Genomic DNA, 18,010 nt, shown 5'->3' on the forward strand with positions numbered 1-18,010 from the left:
TCTGGTTCCCCCCAGATCTCCCAGGTGATACAGCTTCTACCCCTGTTCCACTGAACGACCTCACTTCCACTGTGACCCGTCAGCTCATCCAGGATTCCTCAAACCAGCATGTGTGACCCGCTTCATCACGGCAGGAGAGGTCAGGTGCCACGGATGGATGTTGTAAATGGTGCCAGCTGTCTCCCCCGGGGCCTCAAGGCTCCCCCCTCCCCCCACCCCTCCCCTGTATGGGCCGGTGACCCCTGAGAGTGATTATTAGCGCCTGGGGGCAGCTCTGCCCTGCAGGCTGGTCAAGCTGGGTTTGTCTGGACCTTCTGAACTTGTCATTGTGTTCTTCTCAGCCCCAGGCTCTGTGGGAGACCACCCTCTGGGGTGTTTGGTCCGAAGAACCCCCGTGTGCGCAGTTTCCCCACACCCACCACCTCGGCTCCGGTTTGCTTTCGCGCTATGAATGTCTGCTTCCCCATCTCAACGCTCCTGGGAGGATGTCACAAACACGCACAGCCTCTGGCTCCACACACTCCCGCCTTGGCCCCAGGAGCCCCCGATCATCTCCCAGCCCTGCCCTCTGCCAGCTACCTTGTCCCAGTCCACCACTTTGAGCTTTGGCTCCATCAAAGGGTCTGTCTTCTGAGTGTTCACAGAGGTCACAGTCCCGTTCTCCACGGAGCCCTGGGGAGAGAAGATACAGGTGGTTATCTATGGTGCTGGGGTGAGAGTGGGGGGAAGGGAGCAAGGAGCCAGCCCAAGGCGAGGCAGCCCACAGCGACGAGAGCCTCTTGCTGGGGCAGGGTGGGCGGAAATCAAGGACACCGAGTGCATCTGAAAATAGGTAGACGCTACTTGTGTTGTTCTCCGCACTTTTCTCCTCCTTTTAAAAAATAATTTCTGTAAGAACAAGAGGCAGAAAGGTATGGGAGAGAAAGAAAGCTGGCAGAGAGGCTGTAGGAAGTTAGAGCCCTCAGTGGGTATGCTGTGGGCAAGGGAGTCCCTGCCAGCCTCTCTCTCTCTCTAGGTCCCTGGCAGGTGTCAGGCAGAGGGAGGCACAGGGTGGCACCCTGGGCACCTGGTAGGCTCACTGTGCCGTTCCAGTGACCACCGCACCTCCCTCCCTTCCCAGGAATTGCAGAGCCCGTGGGTCACAGGCTGGGGCAGCTAGGTCCACATGCCCATAAGAAATGCAGCCCAGAGAAGAAGACGGTCCCTCTAGGAGCTCCCATGTGTGGGTCAGCAGCTGTACATGGGGCAGAACTGGCAGAGAGGTGCCCAGATGGGCTCAAGGTGAAATCGAAGTCGCAGAGAAGCCAAGTCAGAAGGAAATGGAATTGTGGAATGTACCAGGAAAGTCACATGGCTGCAGCTGGCCCTGACGTCATGGGGTGGTGGTGAGGAGGCTGGGGAGGGCAGGAGAGAGGTGGGGAGAGCAATGCCACTGGGAGGCCTGCCCTCAGATGCCCCGTGACTAAAGCATACTGTGGTGCTGGTGACCGTGGTGGGGACCCCGGAAGCAGGGTACTTGGCAAGGACTGAGGAGCCGAAGCAGCCCTCTGGGGTTTCTATTGGCACAATTCTTACGTTTTTGCTTCCAAACGAACCAAGAGAAACTGGGGGTGACGGCGAAGCTGGCATTCTCTGGGGAAACCCATATCAACCCAAGTAAAAGTAGACTTCTGTGGTCCTGTCTTGGGGTGGATGTGTCAGTGTTTTTAGTCTGGGTCACCGTACTGATACCTGAATTCTATTCTTTTCTTTTCTTTTCTTTTCTTTTCTTTTCTTTTCTTTTCTTTTCTCTTTTCTTTTCTCTTTATTTCTCCCTTCCTTTCTTTGCTTTTCTTCCTTCCTTCAATGTTTTTAAAGTTTATTTACTTATTTATTTAGAGAGAGCACGCGCAGTGGTGGGGCAGAGAGAGAGGGAGAGAGAGCGGATCCCAAGCAGGCTCTGCACGGTCAGCACAGAGCCGGATGCGGGGCTTGAACTCATGAACTGTGACATCATGACCTGAGCCAAAATCAGGAGTCAGATGCCTAACTGACTGAGCCACCCAGGCACCCCTTGAATTCTTAGAAAAGGATCTTGGGGCACCTGGGTGGTTCAGTTGGTTGAGCGTCTGACTTCGGCTCAGGTCATGATTTCACGGTTTGTGAGTTTGAGCCCCCCATTGGGCTCTGTGCTGAGTGTGCAGAGCCTGCTTCATATCCTCTGTCTCCCTCTCTCCCTGCCCCTCCCCCACTTGCTCTCTCTTAAAAATAAACATTAAAAAATTATAAAAAAGGATCTCGAATGACCTCTTGAGGTCAAAGAAGAGTGGATTTCATAGCATATTGTACAATGAAATTCCCTAAATATCCAATACAAATGTCACATGATAAACTCATCCCTTCTAGTTCTGTTCTACCCTCAAAATACCCTGGAGCACCCCCAGTCACCGAGCTATTGATTCTCCGTTCCTCCTGATGGTTATTTTCTCTGGGGCACCCCAAATCCTTTCTTAAAAACTTTTTTTAACATTTATTTATTTTTGAGACAGAGAGAGACAGAGTATGAACAGGGGAGGGGCAGAGAGAGAGGGAGACACAGAATCGGAAGCAGGCTCCAGGCTCTGAGCCATCAGCCCAGAGCCTGACGCGGGGCTCGAACTCACGGACCACGAGATCGTGACCTGAGCTGAAGTCGGACGCTCAACCGACTGAGCCACCCAGGCACCCCCCAAATCCTTTCTTAAATTGTGTAATCTGACCCTTCTCTGCACCCCCACGTCTACTCACTGCAACCCCATCGGTCCCTCTCAATAAAACAAAATGCTGGTCTTGGGGACCTGCCCGCCCATCCCAAACAGGGAAGGAGTCAGCACACGTATTATCATTTAATGTTTCTGTGCTACGCTTTTCACACATCCCTGAATGGCAGACACAAACCGGAAGCAGAAGAAAGGGTCATCCCCTCACGGCCCTGGGCCGTGTCCAACCCGTGTTTCTGCTCACTCAAGTCTGGACTGTTTTCTGAGACTTCCCGTCCTTGGAAAAGTCTTCCTTCTGCCCAACTGGTTGCCTCCGATTTTCCAGGAGTCGCTCCTGGTTCCTTCCCTCTAGGACTGTGCACACTTTCTCCTTTTCACCTGAGAGGCTCACACCTATTTGAGGATATGCAACACCCTAGCACTCTGTCATCTGCTTTTCCTCAAGGCCCTCTTAGCACATAACAGGGTCTCTCAGCGTAAGGATTGGCCGGCTGTTCCTCGTCTAAGGCAGATGTGATGGGGCCAGCACAGAACCCAGCAGCGTTCATGCCTCCCTGGTGTGGAACATGAGGGGGGCTGAGCTCCCGCCGGCCCTTGGGGACTGCCATCCGACGCACACACGTTCACTTGGCTTCCATCCCCCCTTGAAGCCTTTTGTATGGACGTCTGCTGCTGGCATCGTGTGGCGAGCTGGTGTGGCCCGGGAGGTGGTGTGGACCCGCACACCTGTTCACTGGAGGGCCCCAAAAGATATGTGATGAGGGTTGGGATGCCCAGAACAGCAATGAAGGAGAAAGCAGCAGGCAGCAGGAAACAGAGAAAGCCTGAAAAGGAGACCTGCAAGGGGGAGTTTGCAGGGACCGGAAGCCTTGGCTCCTCATCAGCTTCCTCTTCGGGGCTGATGGTCTCAGCGCGGCAGCACCGTGGCCCCTGCCTCTTCCCTCACATCTTGCCTCCCACGCGGCCCTCATCCACAGCCACCGCTTCCATGCATTCATCCATCCACACACGTTTGAGCATCCATGATGTGCCTCAGCATCAGCCCAGAAGACTCCCCATCTCTATCTCTCTGACCCTGGCCCCACTCCTTGCCTCCGGAGAATCTTCCCAACTACCCACATTATGGTCTAACCCAAAGCCCTGCTGTCCCCTGTCCCCTCTGACACCACTTCCTGAAAGCGAACACAGTATCACCCCCTGTAAATCGGCTTATGGTTGACTTCCCTATATTTAAAATCTTTCCCCTGTATTTCCAAACTGCTCTGCTGTCACGCCCTTGGATTTAACTCTAATTTTCCCTTCTAGCCAGCATTTTCCTTCTCAAATGTCATCCTTCCAGGATGATGACAAAGGTGAATATTCACAAATGCTTCCTCTGTGCCCAGTCCTTTAATCTTCAAAACGACTGTATGAACAACTGTATCATCTCTTCATTTGCCAACTTTTTCTTATTTTTGTAAATATTTATTTTTGAGAGAGAGAGAGAGAGCGCGCGATCGCGAGAGAGAAAGGGAGACGATTCCAAGCAGGCTCCACGTTGTCAGTGCAGAACCCAACGCGGCGCTCAACCCCCACACACCATTAGGTCACGACCTGAACCGAAATCAAGTCAGACGCTCAACAGACTGAATCACTCAGGCGCCTCTCATCCGTCAATTTAAAAAAAATCATACTGTCCATGTGTCCCCCCTGCCTCAGTTGGCACTTCTAATTTCCTGCCTCTTGCTTGGGCAACGTACGCTTGGGCAATTATATCATTTGTGCAATGGATCCCAATAGGGCAGGATACATTTCCTCTTTCTCACGGTGCCTAGGATGGGCTCCTGGAAATATTAGGTGCTCCGCTCATTATTTCTTGAATGGACCACGTTTCAATGTTCTTTGCGAAACGGCCAGGATTCCCTAGGGTTCAGGCAGTAGGGGAGGGCGTGGCTGCCGGGGGCGTGGCTGCTGGGTATAAAGTCCTGAGGCTCCACAGGGCTCCTGCTTCCTGAGAATGTAAAATAAACCTTCTTAGATGAGACAAGTGGCCCGGGACACTGAGCACACCTTCTTAAAACGCCACTCTGGATAGGGCAGTGCCCAGATACAAGGGTCAAAATTACAATAATCCGAGCCATATATTCTTGGCGCTCTTTGGCCAAGTACACGTGTTAAGCAGAATTAAAAGTGAGTCAGACTTACACAGGAGTGCTAGCATTTTATTTTGCCAAATAAAAATATTTTTTAGGGGCACCTGGGTGGCTCAGTCTGTTAAGCATCCGACTTTAGCTCAGGGCATGATCTCAGAGTTCGTGAGTTCAAGCCCAGCATTGGGCTCTGTGCTGTCAGTGCAGAGCCTGCTTTGGATCCTCTGTCCCCTGTCTCTCTGCCCCTACCCCGCTCTCACTCTTTCTCTCTCTCTCTGTCTTAAAAATAAACATTAAAACATTTTTTTTTTAAGTACCATCAACAGCATTTCATAAATGAACGAAAATTTCAACACCAAATAGGTAGGAAACACATACTTTCAGAATGAAAGACAGTTCTTCCTAAGGAAGGACATTTGGCAACTTTACATTTACTTTTTTTTAAAGGGACCTATTTATAAATATTTATTAATGCAGAAAAATTACAACCTAAAATTTTGTTTTGCGAGAACTAATTGTGCATATTTTCTTGATTCAAACTGGCCTGTGTGGGGCTCTCTCATCTACATGTGACAGGAAGTAGAGTCAATGTCTACATGTTCCACTTCCAAGGTTTTCTTAAAAATTAGTAAAAACCCAGTTTCACAGACAGGTGTGTGGGCTTCCAATGGAAACAGAATTTTTACTTTTTTTTTTTTTTTCATTCAACTGGAAAAATCCTAGATGAAGATAGGGAAGTGGGAGAGAGCCATGCCCATGGCATGGCCAGCACGCAGCAGCTGGGGATTCCCTCTAGGGGCGCCTGGGTGGCTCAGTCGGTTGAGTGCCCAGCTCTTGATTTTGGCTCAGGTCATGATCCCAGGGTCATGGGAATAGGGCTCCATGCTGAACTTAGAGCCTGCTTAAGAGTCTCATTAATTCTAATTCCCTCTCTCTCTCTCCCCCTCTCCTCTTTGCCTCTCTTCCTGGTTTACATTCCCTCTCTAAAGTAAATAAAAAAAAAAAAGATGGGTCCCTTGAACCCTGGATCAGGTCAGTGAAGGCTGGCACGGGGGGGGGGGTGCGCTGCCCATGGAGGAGGAGGGCAAGAGGGAGGGAGGAAAGGGAGCAGGCACCCTTCTTCCTTTCCATCTCCTCCCTCCTTCTGGGACCCCAGCTTCCTCTCCACTGGAGAGTCCTGGAGCCGCCAGGTAGCAATGTCATGGGTGACATGCTCTCGGCAAATAAGTTCCAGACTGACCACGCATGAGCCAGGTGCTCTCTGGGTGGCCTCCTCAGGGCCACACCCCTCCCTGGCAGACGCCCAGGTTATTAATCACAAGACTGTACACACCTCTGGTCCGGGAGGAGACTTCAAGGGGAGTCAGCATGCTGGTAGCACCAGGAGCAGATACACTGGGGGAGCAGGAAGTGTCCTCTAGCGTGTCTTTCGTTGACTATTTTTCTCGAGTCCAGCTGTGAGATTTCCAGGGCCTCAGTGCCTTTACCCCCACAAACAGGACAAAGACCCTCCCGAAGAAGGGCTTCCACGCCCACTCTGGAGGCTGCTCCCATCTGACCCTGGGCGCGGGGGTTCCAGGAACGGGTCCTCCTGGGAGCCGCTGCCCCGCACGCACTGATCTGGGCCACATTTTCCAGCCTTCCATGCCCCGGTGTTTATTTTATAGTTGAGCCGGGCTCACCCTTGAATTCCACAGGCAAACACCATCCATGAATCAGAAGTGTGTAAAGGTCGTTCCTGGGAACTAGGGTACAAGCTCAAGCGTTAAAAAATATTTTTTTTTTAAAAAGTTTCTTGGAAACTTCCACAATGCATTATTTAAAAGACTCTCCCGCTCCTGGAAGCAAGCCAGAGAGATCTTTAAAAACCGAAATGCGTCAGAGAGGGAAGAGCACGTGCGTTCTTTTCCAGTATTTGGAAACCGTTCTGCCTTTGGGCTGAACAAGTTTCAGTGTTTTTGGTAAAGGAGGGGAGAGGTAGGTAGTCAGGCTCTCAGTGGCTTTTGTAAGAGTGGTCGGCGCAAGTGCGAATGAGTGTAGTTTGACAGGGGGTGTGAGGCCCGTCTGTGGAAGTCGATAGCTTCCTCAGAGGGTCCGCCTGAAGGACACGGATGGCTGTGGGGCAGCAAGAATGGAGTGGAACACCCACCTCCTCGTCCTGGCATCCTTCCCCCGCTGTGAAGGGGGCAGGAGACACGGCTAGAGGCACTTTAATGGTCAGGTCCGAGGCTGTTTGAGAAGAGCCTGATGGCAGGAGCAGGGTGGTGCTCCAGTGGTGGTGAAAGCATCTCACTCTCTTGCATTTCCCTGTGACGGTCTCCCGAGCTAGAACGTGAGCTCGTGAGGGCAGAGGTCCGCTGTCTCGCTCACCGCTAGGTCCCCAGATGATGGCACGGGGTCAGTATTCGTGCTTGTGGGATGACACATTAATGCGTACATGGTGGCCTGTTGAGGCTCTAGGGGCCCAGGCCTGGAGAGGCCACGGAAGTGTGGGCGGGGCAGGTGGAAAGAGAGCTCCCCGATGCCTTCCAAACCCTGTGTGTACTTAGCAAGAGAAGGTCAACGTGCTCAAGAATGGCCGATGTGATCGGCCAAGGAGACCAGGTAGGCAGGTCCCGCCCATTCTGAGGTGAGAAACTCTGAACGTATTGGGAAATATGGCGGCGGCGGCAGGAGGGCGTTTCCATCTCCTCAGATCCTCCAGCCCCTGTTCAAAGCTGCAAGGAGAGAAGTCGGTGGGACAGCAGTGCCAGCCCTAGCTTCTCCCAGGGCAATGCCAGTTCCTGGCTAATCAAGAGGCATTATATCCAAGCCGCGGCTCTCCTCTCATGGAGAGTCCTGTGGACACGACTGCCCCTCCTGGGTTCTATCCTCCTCCGTCCTCTCTCACATTGAGTTCAGCAATCTCAGACCCCAACTCAGAGAGGACCCAGGAGTCACTCCTGTCGGCTCCCTAAGGTTCCAGGCAGTGCCCGTGACACCCGACTCTCAGGGAGGTAGTCCTGGGGGGCAGCCTGGGGCCGGGGGAACAATCTGGGGCCAGCCTCTAGTTCTAGAGTCTGCAGATTCACCTCTAGACTAAGGGGCATGGTTCTAGACCAGGCTCCATTACCAACTTGCTATGTGACCTGAGGATCCTTCTCTAGCAACAAGAAACCGCTGAGGCCTGACAGGGCATCCCGAGTTCCTGCCCTGCCCTCAGAGGTTGGGCCGGTGACGCCAATAAGTGAAGTGGGCAAAGTGTGGTTCGTAATATAGACTCATTTTGTTTGCATAATAAACACGTGGGAATATTCTTCACCTCCACAGGGAAAAACGCTCACTCTCATTTTTAAAACATGAGGTGCCGAGACACAAACAAACAAAAAACAAAACCGTGAGGCGTTTGCTAGAGATGAAACAAACATGGGAAATGCAGCAGGAGCAGAAACCAATGGTCATGGTCACTTGGTCTTGAATGGAGTGGACCTCAGGAAGCCTGAGGGGGTGCGCCCCACCGAAGGGGGAGCAGCCCTGACTCAGGTCCAGGTCAGATGAGGAAGGAGCTGAGCGTGGCAGACCTCCCCATTTCTAAGAAAAGCTGAAAAACTAGATATTTGTGTGAAATTTCCAGATTTTAAGATTTGTTTTGCATTTAAAACCAACAGACGAAGGATGCGGGCTACACCGACCTGAGTGCAAACGCAGCCCCTGGTCTGCCGGGTTGAAGTGCTGGGCGGGCTGCGGCCCTCCGCCTCATGGTACGGCCACAGAGAAGGATGCGCGTGGACAGCCAAGAGCAGAGGTTTTGTTCTCCCGTGCAAGGCCCAGAACACGGACTCTGCACCCGTGTGGGGCAGGCCTACAGCCAGCTGTATCAAGGCCCTGAGTGGATTGGGTGCCAGAGCCCCAGCAAGGTTCACTGCAGGGTGACCGTCGGCCTCCTCCCCGCCTCCAGTCTAGCAGAGAGGACTGACTCCAAGAGGAAGCCAACTACTGGTTCTCTTTCCCCATGTGTGACTGGAAAGGAGACAAAATTTGTGACGGTGTGAAGGAGTCACAGCGGAGACACAGGCCGGGCACCAACGGTGTGACCAACGGGGCCTCATTTCCCAGTACAGAGGTCTGGTACGGGTTGAACTATGCCCCCTCCCAATTCATATATTGGAGGGCTAACCCCCAGTATTTCAAAATGTGACCTTATTTGGAAGTAGGGTCATTGTAGAGGTGATTAGTTAAAATGAGGCTCTAATCCTATACGATCTGTGTCCCTAGAAAGAGGTGAAATCTGAAGAGCAGGGAGGACACCACGTGAAGGCAGAGACGGGGGGTGAAGCACCTACAAGCCAAGAAACTCCAAAGATTGCCAGTAATCCCCCAGAAGCTAGGGAGCGGCCTGGAACCCGTGCTCCCTCCCAGCTCTCAGCGGGGACTAACCCTACTACCGACACCTTGATCTAGAACTTCTAGCCTCCAGAACCACGAGACAATAAATCCCTGTTGCCTAAGCCACCCAGTCTGTGGGACTTTGAGACCCAAGCAAACTAGCACGAGGCCTGAACCAGGTTCCCCCAGGATGGAGACAAGACCACGGAAGGAGAAGGAATTGAGCCAGAAAACAACTGGAAGAGGCATCCAGGGACGTGTGGAGAGTCTGTCGCTCATCCTCTGCGGGGGAGGCGGCAAAAACCAGGGTCTCGTGCCCAACCCAGCCTTCCCACCAGATCTGCCGTGGCAGCCGGCACAGAGAGCCCTCGGTGGGGAAGATGTTCAGGCACCGCCCCCTTCCTAGCCCGCTGTTGGCTGTCTGGCAGCCAGGGTTGGCCTGGTTCCCCTTCCTCGGGGCCTGAAAAGTCACTCCTAGTTTTCCCCACAGGGAAGAGGCAGGCTGAACTGGGGAGGGGGGCGGGTGTCGGGCAAACTGCCGCCTTCTTCAGTGGAAACCGTGGCCAGCTTTACCCCGTTCCCCCTCCACTGGAGCACGTGGCGCTGGGACAGATGAGCCACCTCCATGGTGAGCGCCTTTCCCACCCCACATGTGTGGCCGGCATCTCATTGGTATCGACACGGTTGTCCCTGAGAGACTGGCACGAGGTATTCCACGGATGGGGGAAACAAAGGCACAGAGGGACCAAGTCACCGCTTCCAGGAGTCTCAAATGGTTGCTGGGACATCCAGACAGGAAGCCACGTCGAGTGCGGTCCCACTAAGGTTCTTCACGCACCACCCCTGCCTCTTCTGGGAGGGCTCACCAGGAGGCTCCCGGGTCCCTGCCGGGGACTCTGCCTTAGCCCCCCAGACCCTGCTGTCCCCAGGGAGGGCTTGCCTGGAGGGCACACAAGGGGGAGAGAAATGAGAAGAACAACAGAAAGCCTGCACTCTGCAGGGTAAACAAACAAGCCGACCCAGAGGCGGTGAAAGGAAGCAGTGTGCTGAGGGTGGGGGCCGCAGGAGGCGGGGGCTGGCATAAAGGAATGTTGTTCAGGAAAGCCGGGGCTGGGCACCCAGGGATGGACAGATGGCCTTTTATCCCGCAGCCTGGGTTTGGCCTGAAAACCCTTTCTCTGAAACGAGATGGTGCCCAGGCCCTGTGTCCAGCTGCCTCCGGCCTCTAGGGGCCCAAAGGAAGGTGGGGACTCCAGTCCGCACTGGACTCGATGCGGTCCTGGGAAGGTAGGAGGGGGGTAGGCCGGGGTGGGGGGCGGGTGCAGACCCAGAACCACAGCTGCACCAAGAGTCTCCCTTGGGGGGAAGCCTTCTTTGTTAACAAGCCCACCCCTGAGGCCTGTAGGGGACCACTGGTTGCTTTCAGTAGCTAGAAATTTAGGGCTAAAAGGAAGGCAGCAGGATCTGCTTGCTTTCATTTCTAACGAGCTGCCCTCTGCCAGACTAGGTCCAAACCAGAAGCCCTGGGGCCCATCCTCTCCTTAAAACATTTAAAATAAAGCCTTCCTGTGCAAAACCAAAAAACGACAATAATACCTGGCAGGTGACAAGGCACCCCCCAAACACCCCCACTTGCCCACCCACGATGGCTGCAAGATGATGAACTCTGCTGGCCGCTGTCCCTGGATTCACGATAGGAAGAAGAAAGGAAAAGAGAGCGAGTGGCAAACGTGTGCCTGGGGTGTGACCAACTTATCCCGCTCAGGAGGTGTGGGGGCATGGACCAGACCACCCCAGCCTCCAGGGTCCTTGACATCGGTTCGCTGTGGACCTGGTATTGCTTCCCCTGATGACACGATCCCCCATGGAGCATGTCACGAGCCACCTTGTCACCAGAAGCAGAAGCCTGTATAGGTGGGCAATCCAGGACATCAGAAAAGGGAGACAGTGGATTAAAAATACTAAATCACTATTCAGATCTCTCCAGAATACACCCACAAATTTTCAGGCTATTAACTTGGTTCTCTACTGGGCTCTGCCTGCCATGGACCATCTGCATCCACAGGGAGCCTCTCTTCTCTACCTCTAACCTCAGATTAGGGCACCACACCCAGGAATGCACTGAGTCAAGTGGACACGTGTTTTTTTTTTCCATTGGAAGCCTGACTCTGGGATTTGGGGCAGCTGGGAGCCCGAGGTTGGGGTGGGGGTGGGGCCTGGGCTTGGTCAGGGCGGACAGGAGGAGATCTGAGGCTCACCTCCTCAGTCCCACCTTACAGAGTCCTGGTGGGCACTACAGCACCCGACTTTTAACCCCGATGAGCGGCACCAACAGCCTGCAGGACTGGACAGGACACTTCTAGACCGTAGTTTCTCAAGACTTAGGCCTCAAAGCACGTCAGGCAGGCTTATAGAATGTGCTATGTGCAAGGAAAATACATTTAAACCATCTACCATATATTATCTCCTCACTGGCCCAACTACTATGTTAAAATACATTTTGGACTTATCATGGAATGCTCCAGTCCTATAAGGAGCATGCTGAAAATACTATATTCTGCCGATTTTGTTTGTTTTGTTTTAAGGAAGCTTCATACCCAGTACAAAGCCCAATGTGGGGCTTTAACTCACAACTGTGAGATCAAGACCTGAGCTGAAATAAAGAGTTGAACGCTCAACTGACTGAGCCCCCCAGGTGCCCCTATGTTTTGCTGTTTTATTTTTAAATATTTTTATTTATTTATTTTTGAGAAAGAGAGCACAAATGGGAGAGAGGCAGAGAGAGAGAGAGGGAGACACAGAATCGGAAGCAGGCTCCAGATTCTGAGCTGTCAGCACAGAGCTCATTGCGGGGCTCGAACCCATGAACCATGAGCTCATGACTTGAACCGAAGTCGGCCGCTCAACTGACTGAGCCCCCCAGGTGCCCCTATGTTTTGCTGTTTTTAAAAGAAGAAACAAGACCACTGTTTACAAATGACCTCGTATCTCGCTATCCCAGAAATAATATTCCCAAATTTTCCTTTTACGATCTACTAGTTTAAGAGAGATAATTCACTGCTATTGTCAACGTTGGTTACAGATGATTATATTGCCAAAAATAATAGAAGGCACTGAACTGTTTTGCAAGCAAAACAAAACAATAACAATGACAAAAATCAACCTGCCTTATACCTGCTACTTTTTACGGATTCCAGTCTACTGATGCAAACTATTCTCTCTCTCCATGCCCGGACATGGAAACTTCTCCCATTTACAGTCGAGGATGTTTATGTTCAGAGAGGTTGACTGGCCTGTCTCCAGGGGTATGATTAGTTCTAGAACACAAGACTGTTGGGTTCTGAGCCTGTGTCTTCTTTTCCACTCTCATTTAACCTAGTTCCAAACTCAGTGCACGTCTCTTAAACTAAGAAAATTGCCATGGTGAGTCCGAGAACTGGTGTCTCCCGGTGAGCTACAGCCTGTACTCCGTGTTTTACGCTCATTAAACATCATGTTTATACTCGTCGCTATAAGGTGCTTTAAGGGATGATGTCCTTGAACAATCCCGGGACAAACTGTCCTTCTGGGTGTTCAGTGCCTCTTTGATATAGCTACCGCTCAGGGACATCACTTGATACACAATCTGGTGTGGTCAAGGGCAAGAAGGAACTATTTGTTGAACAACACAGGGATACCAACTTCCTGGACGAGAGTCACCAGATTAGGATACCATTATCCTAGAGAGAAATACCTTTCAACTCTGGGTCACAGCTCTAGCTAGACCAGTGCTGCCCCAGAGAACTTTCTGCAATGATGGAAATGTTCTAGATCTGTGCTGTCCAATATGGTCCCCTATGTCTACTGAGCACTTGAAACGTGGCTCATGTAACTGAAGTACTGAACTTTGATTTTATCGCATTTTAATTAATTTTAAATTACAAAGCCACATGTGGCAAGGGGCTACCATATTGGAGAGCATAGCTCTGGACTCATATATTCAACTACCACTTAAAATCTCTACCCGAGTGTTTCCTTGGCATTTCCGACGCAATGTGGCCCCAAGGGACTTTGATTACCCCACCCCAAATCTGGGCTTACACCCAAGCATTCACTTCCCATATATCAAACCACCCAGTTACTCAAGTCACCTTGGCATCATCCTCAACTCTTTCTCTTACTCTCAGCGTTTGGTCCATCAGCAAGTTGTAGTGGTTCTACCTCCAAGACATTTCCAATCCCTAGACACTTCCTCTGTCTCAATAGCCGCTCAGTCCAGGCAACCTCCCTCTGTCATCTGGACAATAGCGATGTCTTCTTAGCTCTCTTCCTGCTCCTCCTCTTGGCCCCCTGCAACCTACCCTCCACAAGGGAGCTGGAACAATCTAGTAAAATACAGACCCATTTTGTCAGTCTTCCACTTAAAATCTTCCAGCCTAGTCTCGAAATAAAACCGAACCTCCCCAGCGATGACTGTGAGCTCTACAGAGGCAGGGCTCCTGCTTCCCTCCCCACTCCACCCCACCCCACACTCCTGTTCACCTGCAATGCTGTAGCAGCAGAAGAGCCTCCTTTTGGATTCCTGATGCCACATACCCCAGGACCTTTGTACTTGCTGTTCCTTCTGCTTAGAATTTTTTTGCTTTTTTACCCAGTTCTCCTTTATGACGACTCCTTTGTTTCCATCAGATATCAGTTCTTCAGAGAAGACTTGCCAGACTACTCCTGTCAGAAGCTGTAGCTGTTACTCTGTCACAGCCCCTGTTCTAAAATACATGATCTATTTTGTTGTATAATATATGCACATATGTATATGTATATACACATAGACTATAACAGTCTATATAAAATATGATATCCTGTTGTAGCTCTTGTCACCACCCCTAACTGTCCTATCTGTCTCCTCCCCTCCACTGGCAGGTATACCCCATGAAGGCAGCGATCAGTTGTCTTTTTATCCTCAGCACTGAACTCAGTCTGAGCATGAGACGTCATCTGTGTTTGTGCCTGAACAGGGAAAGGAATGGTAGGCAGAGGAAGGCAGGCCTGCAGGTCCCCGGGGCCACTTGAGGCTTTTGCCAGCCTCACCTTTGGAGACATCCGGTCCTAACGGTGGTCAGTTCCTCGGTCCAGTTCACTTGTCCAGGTGAAGATAGAATGAGGGCAGCAGGTCGGAACAGACCCCACAGGCCCTAGCTGGGGGAAGGGGCCACACTGGGAGATTAGGATGTCACCACCCTCCAGCTCCTCCGGGGGGTGCGTGGCTTTGCCCAAGAGGATCTGAGCCACGTAGCAACTCGGGTTCTGAAAACATCTATCTCTTGCCGCCTAAGAGAAATCTACCTTTTCTCGGCAGAAGCTGGGGCTGAAGGGGCTGATCATCACCCTATTTTGGTTTAATCTACACGGTTCTGTCTCACAGATCTCACGTGATTTCACTGTAGCCACACAAATCTGGTAGGGACGCAGGGAATAAGCGAACCGAGGCCACGAGCGTTCGCATGAGTCACACAGCATCACACAGCCAGGGCACAGGTCTTGGACTGCAGACCCCAGCCTCCTCCTCTTCTGGATGGGTGGGTGAGAGGGTGGTCTGTCTGCACAACTGCTCTGTGACAAGCGCCACACCAGGAGCCTGGGGATGCCGGTTCTTCAGGACTCCCGAGAGACCTGCCCACCGAGAAACTTTCATGTTCCCAGTTTTCCATCCCCATTTTCCCTCTGCCCCGAGCCTTCTAGGGCAGTGGGCTGCAAACTTTCCAGTGCGTCTGAGCCACACACAGTATTTGTTAAAAATACGGATTTCTGGAATCTCGCTTCCAGAGATTTCAATTTTATAGATTTGAGGGGTGCCCTCCAGGAGAAAAAATATATATAATATAATATAATATAATATAATATAATATAATATAATATATAATATATAATATTTATAATATATAATATAATATAATATATAATATATAATATTTATAATATATAATATAATATAATATATAATATAAATACTCATATAATTACATATTATAATATACTATGCTAAGTAATTCTTTGAGTTAGTTTACATGCATGTTTTTTCATTCAAATGAAACATCAAACTTGTCATCCAAGTCTTCAGTCTTTGAACCTCTGTTGCTACTAGAGTAATTTTCCTGAAATCTAACACAGTTCTGTAGTGCATACCACACTTGCTTCCATCTAGGTTGTTCGAGTGGTAGAGTTGTTTGGTGACATCTGTACTGGGTGGAATGGTGTCCCCCGCCCCCACCCTCCCCACCCCCAACCAAATTCATGTTTACCTAGAACCTGTGAACGCGACTTTATTTGGAAAGAGGGTACCTGCAGCCGTCATGTAGTTAGTTTAAGGTCCTACTGGATTAAAGGGGGCTGTGAGTCCAATATGACTGGTGTCCTCAAAAGAAGTGGGGAAATTTGGAGATGCAGACACAGAGATACAGGCAAGGACGCGTTTGTGAGGATGGAGGCAGAAATCGGAGTGGTATAATCTACAAGCCAAGAGATGCCCGCCCCACCAGAAGCCAGGAAAGGGGCAAGGAACAGATTCTCCTTCAGAGCCTCCAGGAGGAAACGACTCTGCCCATACCTTGAAGTCAGACTTCTAGTCTCTAGAACTGTGAGATGATTAATGTCTCCTTTTAAGCCACCTAGTTTGTGGTACTTTGTTACAGCTTCTTGAGAAAGTAATACAATATTACTAGAAATGTAATGTTTTGTTGCGCTTAAATGTGCATGCGCTGTGGATTTTTCTTTTAGTTTTCCACTGTTCCTTTAAGAATTTTTCTCTGTGTGATGTCTACAATGTAACTACTTAGTATTTTTTTCCAATGCTTTATTATTGAAACATTTTAAACTGCAGTCCAGCTGAAAGAATCTCCCGTGAACACCGAGTAGTATCCCCACTACCTGAAGTCCTACCATTTACATTCCACAGGGTCTTATTGTAAAAGCAATCTTTAAAGCTTTGTATGTATCAACACTAGCATTTGTCATCATGAGGTCGTATCTACAGGAGTGAGTTACTAAATAAGTATTAAATTTATTTACTTCTCTTTAAAAAAACTGGGTCTAATTCTCATATAGTAAAAACAAAAACAAAACAAAACGAAACAACAAAAAAAACTACTGATCTTAAGTGTATAGTTTGATAAGTTTTGACAATTACATGCCTCCTGGCAGCCAATGTCCAAGTCAAGATGCAGGACATTTCCGTCAGTCCAGAAAGACCCAGGAATCTTTTTTTAATAAGCTTCTCACTTGATCTTGATGAAGGGAGGTGGGGGCAAAAGCATCCATGACCCTTGGCCGGAGGGACAAGAGGTGGAGATTTACAGCGCTTTGCAAGAAAGACACCAGGTTCCCTGTTAGCAAATACAGCTGCTTCACTGCTCTTCCAGCCTCCAGCCAGGGGCTGCGGACACACTGCAGGGTGGGCACACAGGACCCATCCGTGTGCAGAGCTCCAGCGGCAATGCCGCTTTCACCACACCCCTCCCCGCCCCTGCATTCCCCGCTGAAATCGCTACCATTCCATGACCGCTTGGACACCCACTTTGGATGCCTCCCTCCCTTCCAGTATTGGTGCCTGGGGCCTGTAGCCTGCGTGAGCTTCCTTGAACTCCCTCCGGGCTCTCGCCACACGACCTCAGGGTCCAGGGCAGGCCAGGCAGCCCCAGTCGCTGAAAGTCAGACTGTTTCCCCAGCACCAGCAACATGGCCCAGAAATGATGCTCAGCCCCTGTCCTGCCCTTTGCTTTCTCTGGTGGAACATGTGACAGCAAAATCCTGGCTGGAATGGAACAGAAGGAAGGCGGTGGGGGGAGGAAACCTTAATGGTTAAAACCTAAAGAAAAACGAATGATTTCATTGGAACAGAATAAAGCCCCCAAATGGACCAAAGTATATCTGTGAATGGTTGATGTGTGATAAAGGTGTTTTTTTCAGCCAGTGGGAAAAACAATTATTTCATAAATCTATTGGGATAACCAGCTGGTCATCTGAAAAATATAAACCTAAAATACTCTATTTTTTTCCTGATATCAAAAAAATTTCAGGTAGATAATAAATTTAGGCAACTACAAAATCTTAAGTAGAGGTGTCCTTTCTAAGAATGATAAAACAATGTTTTATGTTTTAAAGGTTTAATTTTAAAGATTTAAATAGAGAAAAAAACATTAGACAAGCCAAAAGACAAATAACTGAAGGAAATATAGTAATACATATGATGGGAAATGGTTAATATCCTTTACATGTAAGGAGTGATTATAAATCAGTAAGAAAAAGATGCCCCTTGGTTTAATCTCATGCCTAAGATTTGTCCCTAATGTGTATGCACTGGAAATACTGGGTACCTAGAGACCAGCCACATTGCGGGATCTCTCAGAACTATAGGTCTCTCATCTATGAAATGGGGGAATGGATATCTGCCCCACCTACCTTGAGGGTTCAACTAGAAATCTATGAGAAACATCTAGAAAAATGTAAATCGCTATACAAATTTGGATGTGTTACTATTAGTCCTAGAGGCATCGTTATTATCCAAGTGTTCTTTATCTGAGTCCCTGAACATCCAAGTTGCAAAGAATGGCAAAAATCCTCTTAATGTACAGCTATTCACAAGTCAGCTGACCATTTATGAATTTGATTCCTGCTCAGATTGACCACCGCCTCCCCCAAATCCCCAGTCTACCTAGGCAAAGTGATGGTTGGGGTTGCTATCATCTGACAATATACAGTGTAACGAAATGCAAGCTCACTGCAAAGTGAAATTGAAAATCAATG

General features: G+C 50.0%; 1 protein-coding gene across 1 annotated transcript in view; it reads right to left on the reverse strand.

Moving 5' to 3' along the window:
* Positions 1-18,010, reverse strand: part of FA2H (fatty acid 2-hydroxylase) — a 53,210-nt gene that overhangs the window by 26,316 nt on the left and 8,884 nt on the right. The window contains exon 2 of the mRNA XM_019413186.2: positions 580-672. Within this exon, the coding sequence (XP_019268731.2) occupies positions 580-672 (93 nt within the window). The remainder of the gene's footprint in view (positions 1-579; positions 673-18,010) is intronic.

The sequence above is a fragment of the Panthera pardus genome, unplaced genomic scaffold, assembly GCF_024362965.1.
Source record: "Panthera pardus isolate Hobbes unplaced genomic scaffold, ASM2436296v1 HiC_scaffold_19, whole genome shotgun sequence".
Taxonomy (NCBI): domain Eukaryota; kingdom Metazoa; phylum Chordata; class Mammalia; order Carnivora; family Felidae; genus Panthera; species Panthera pardus.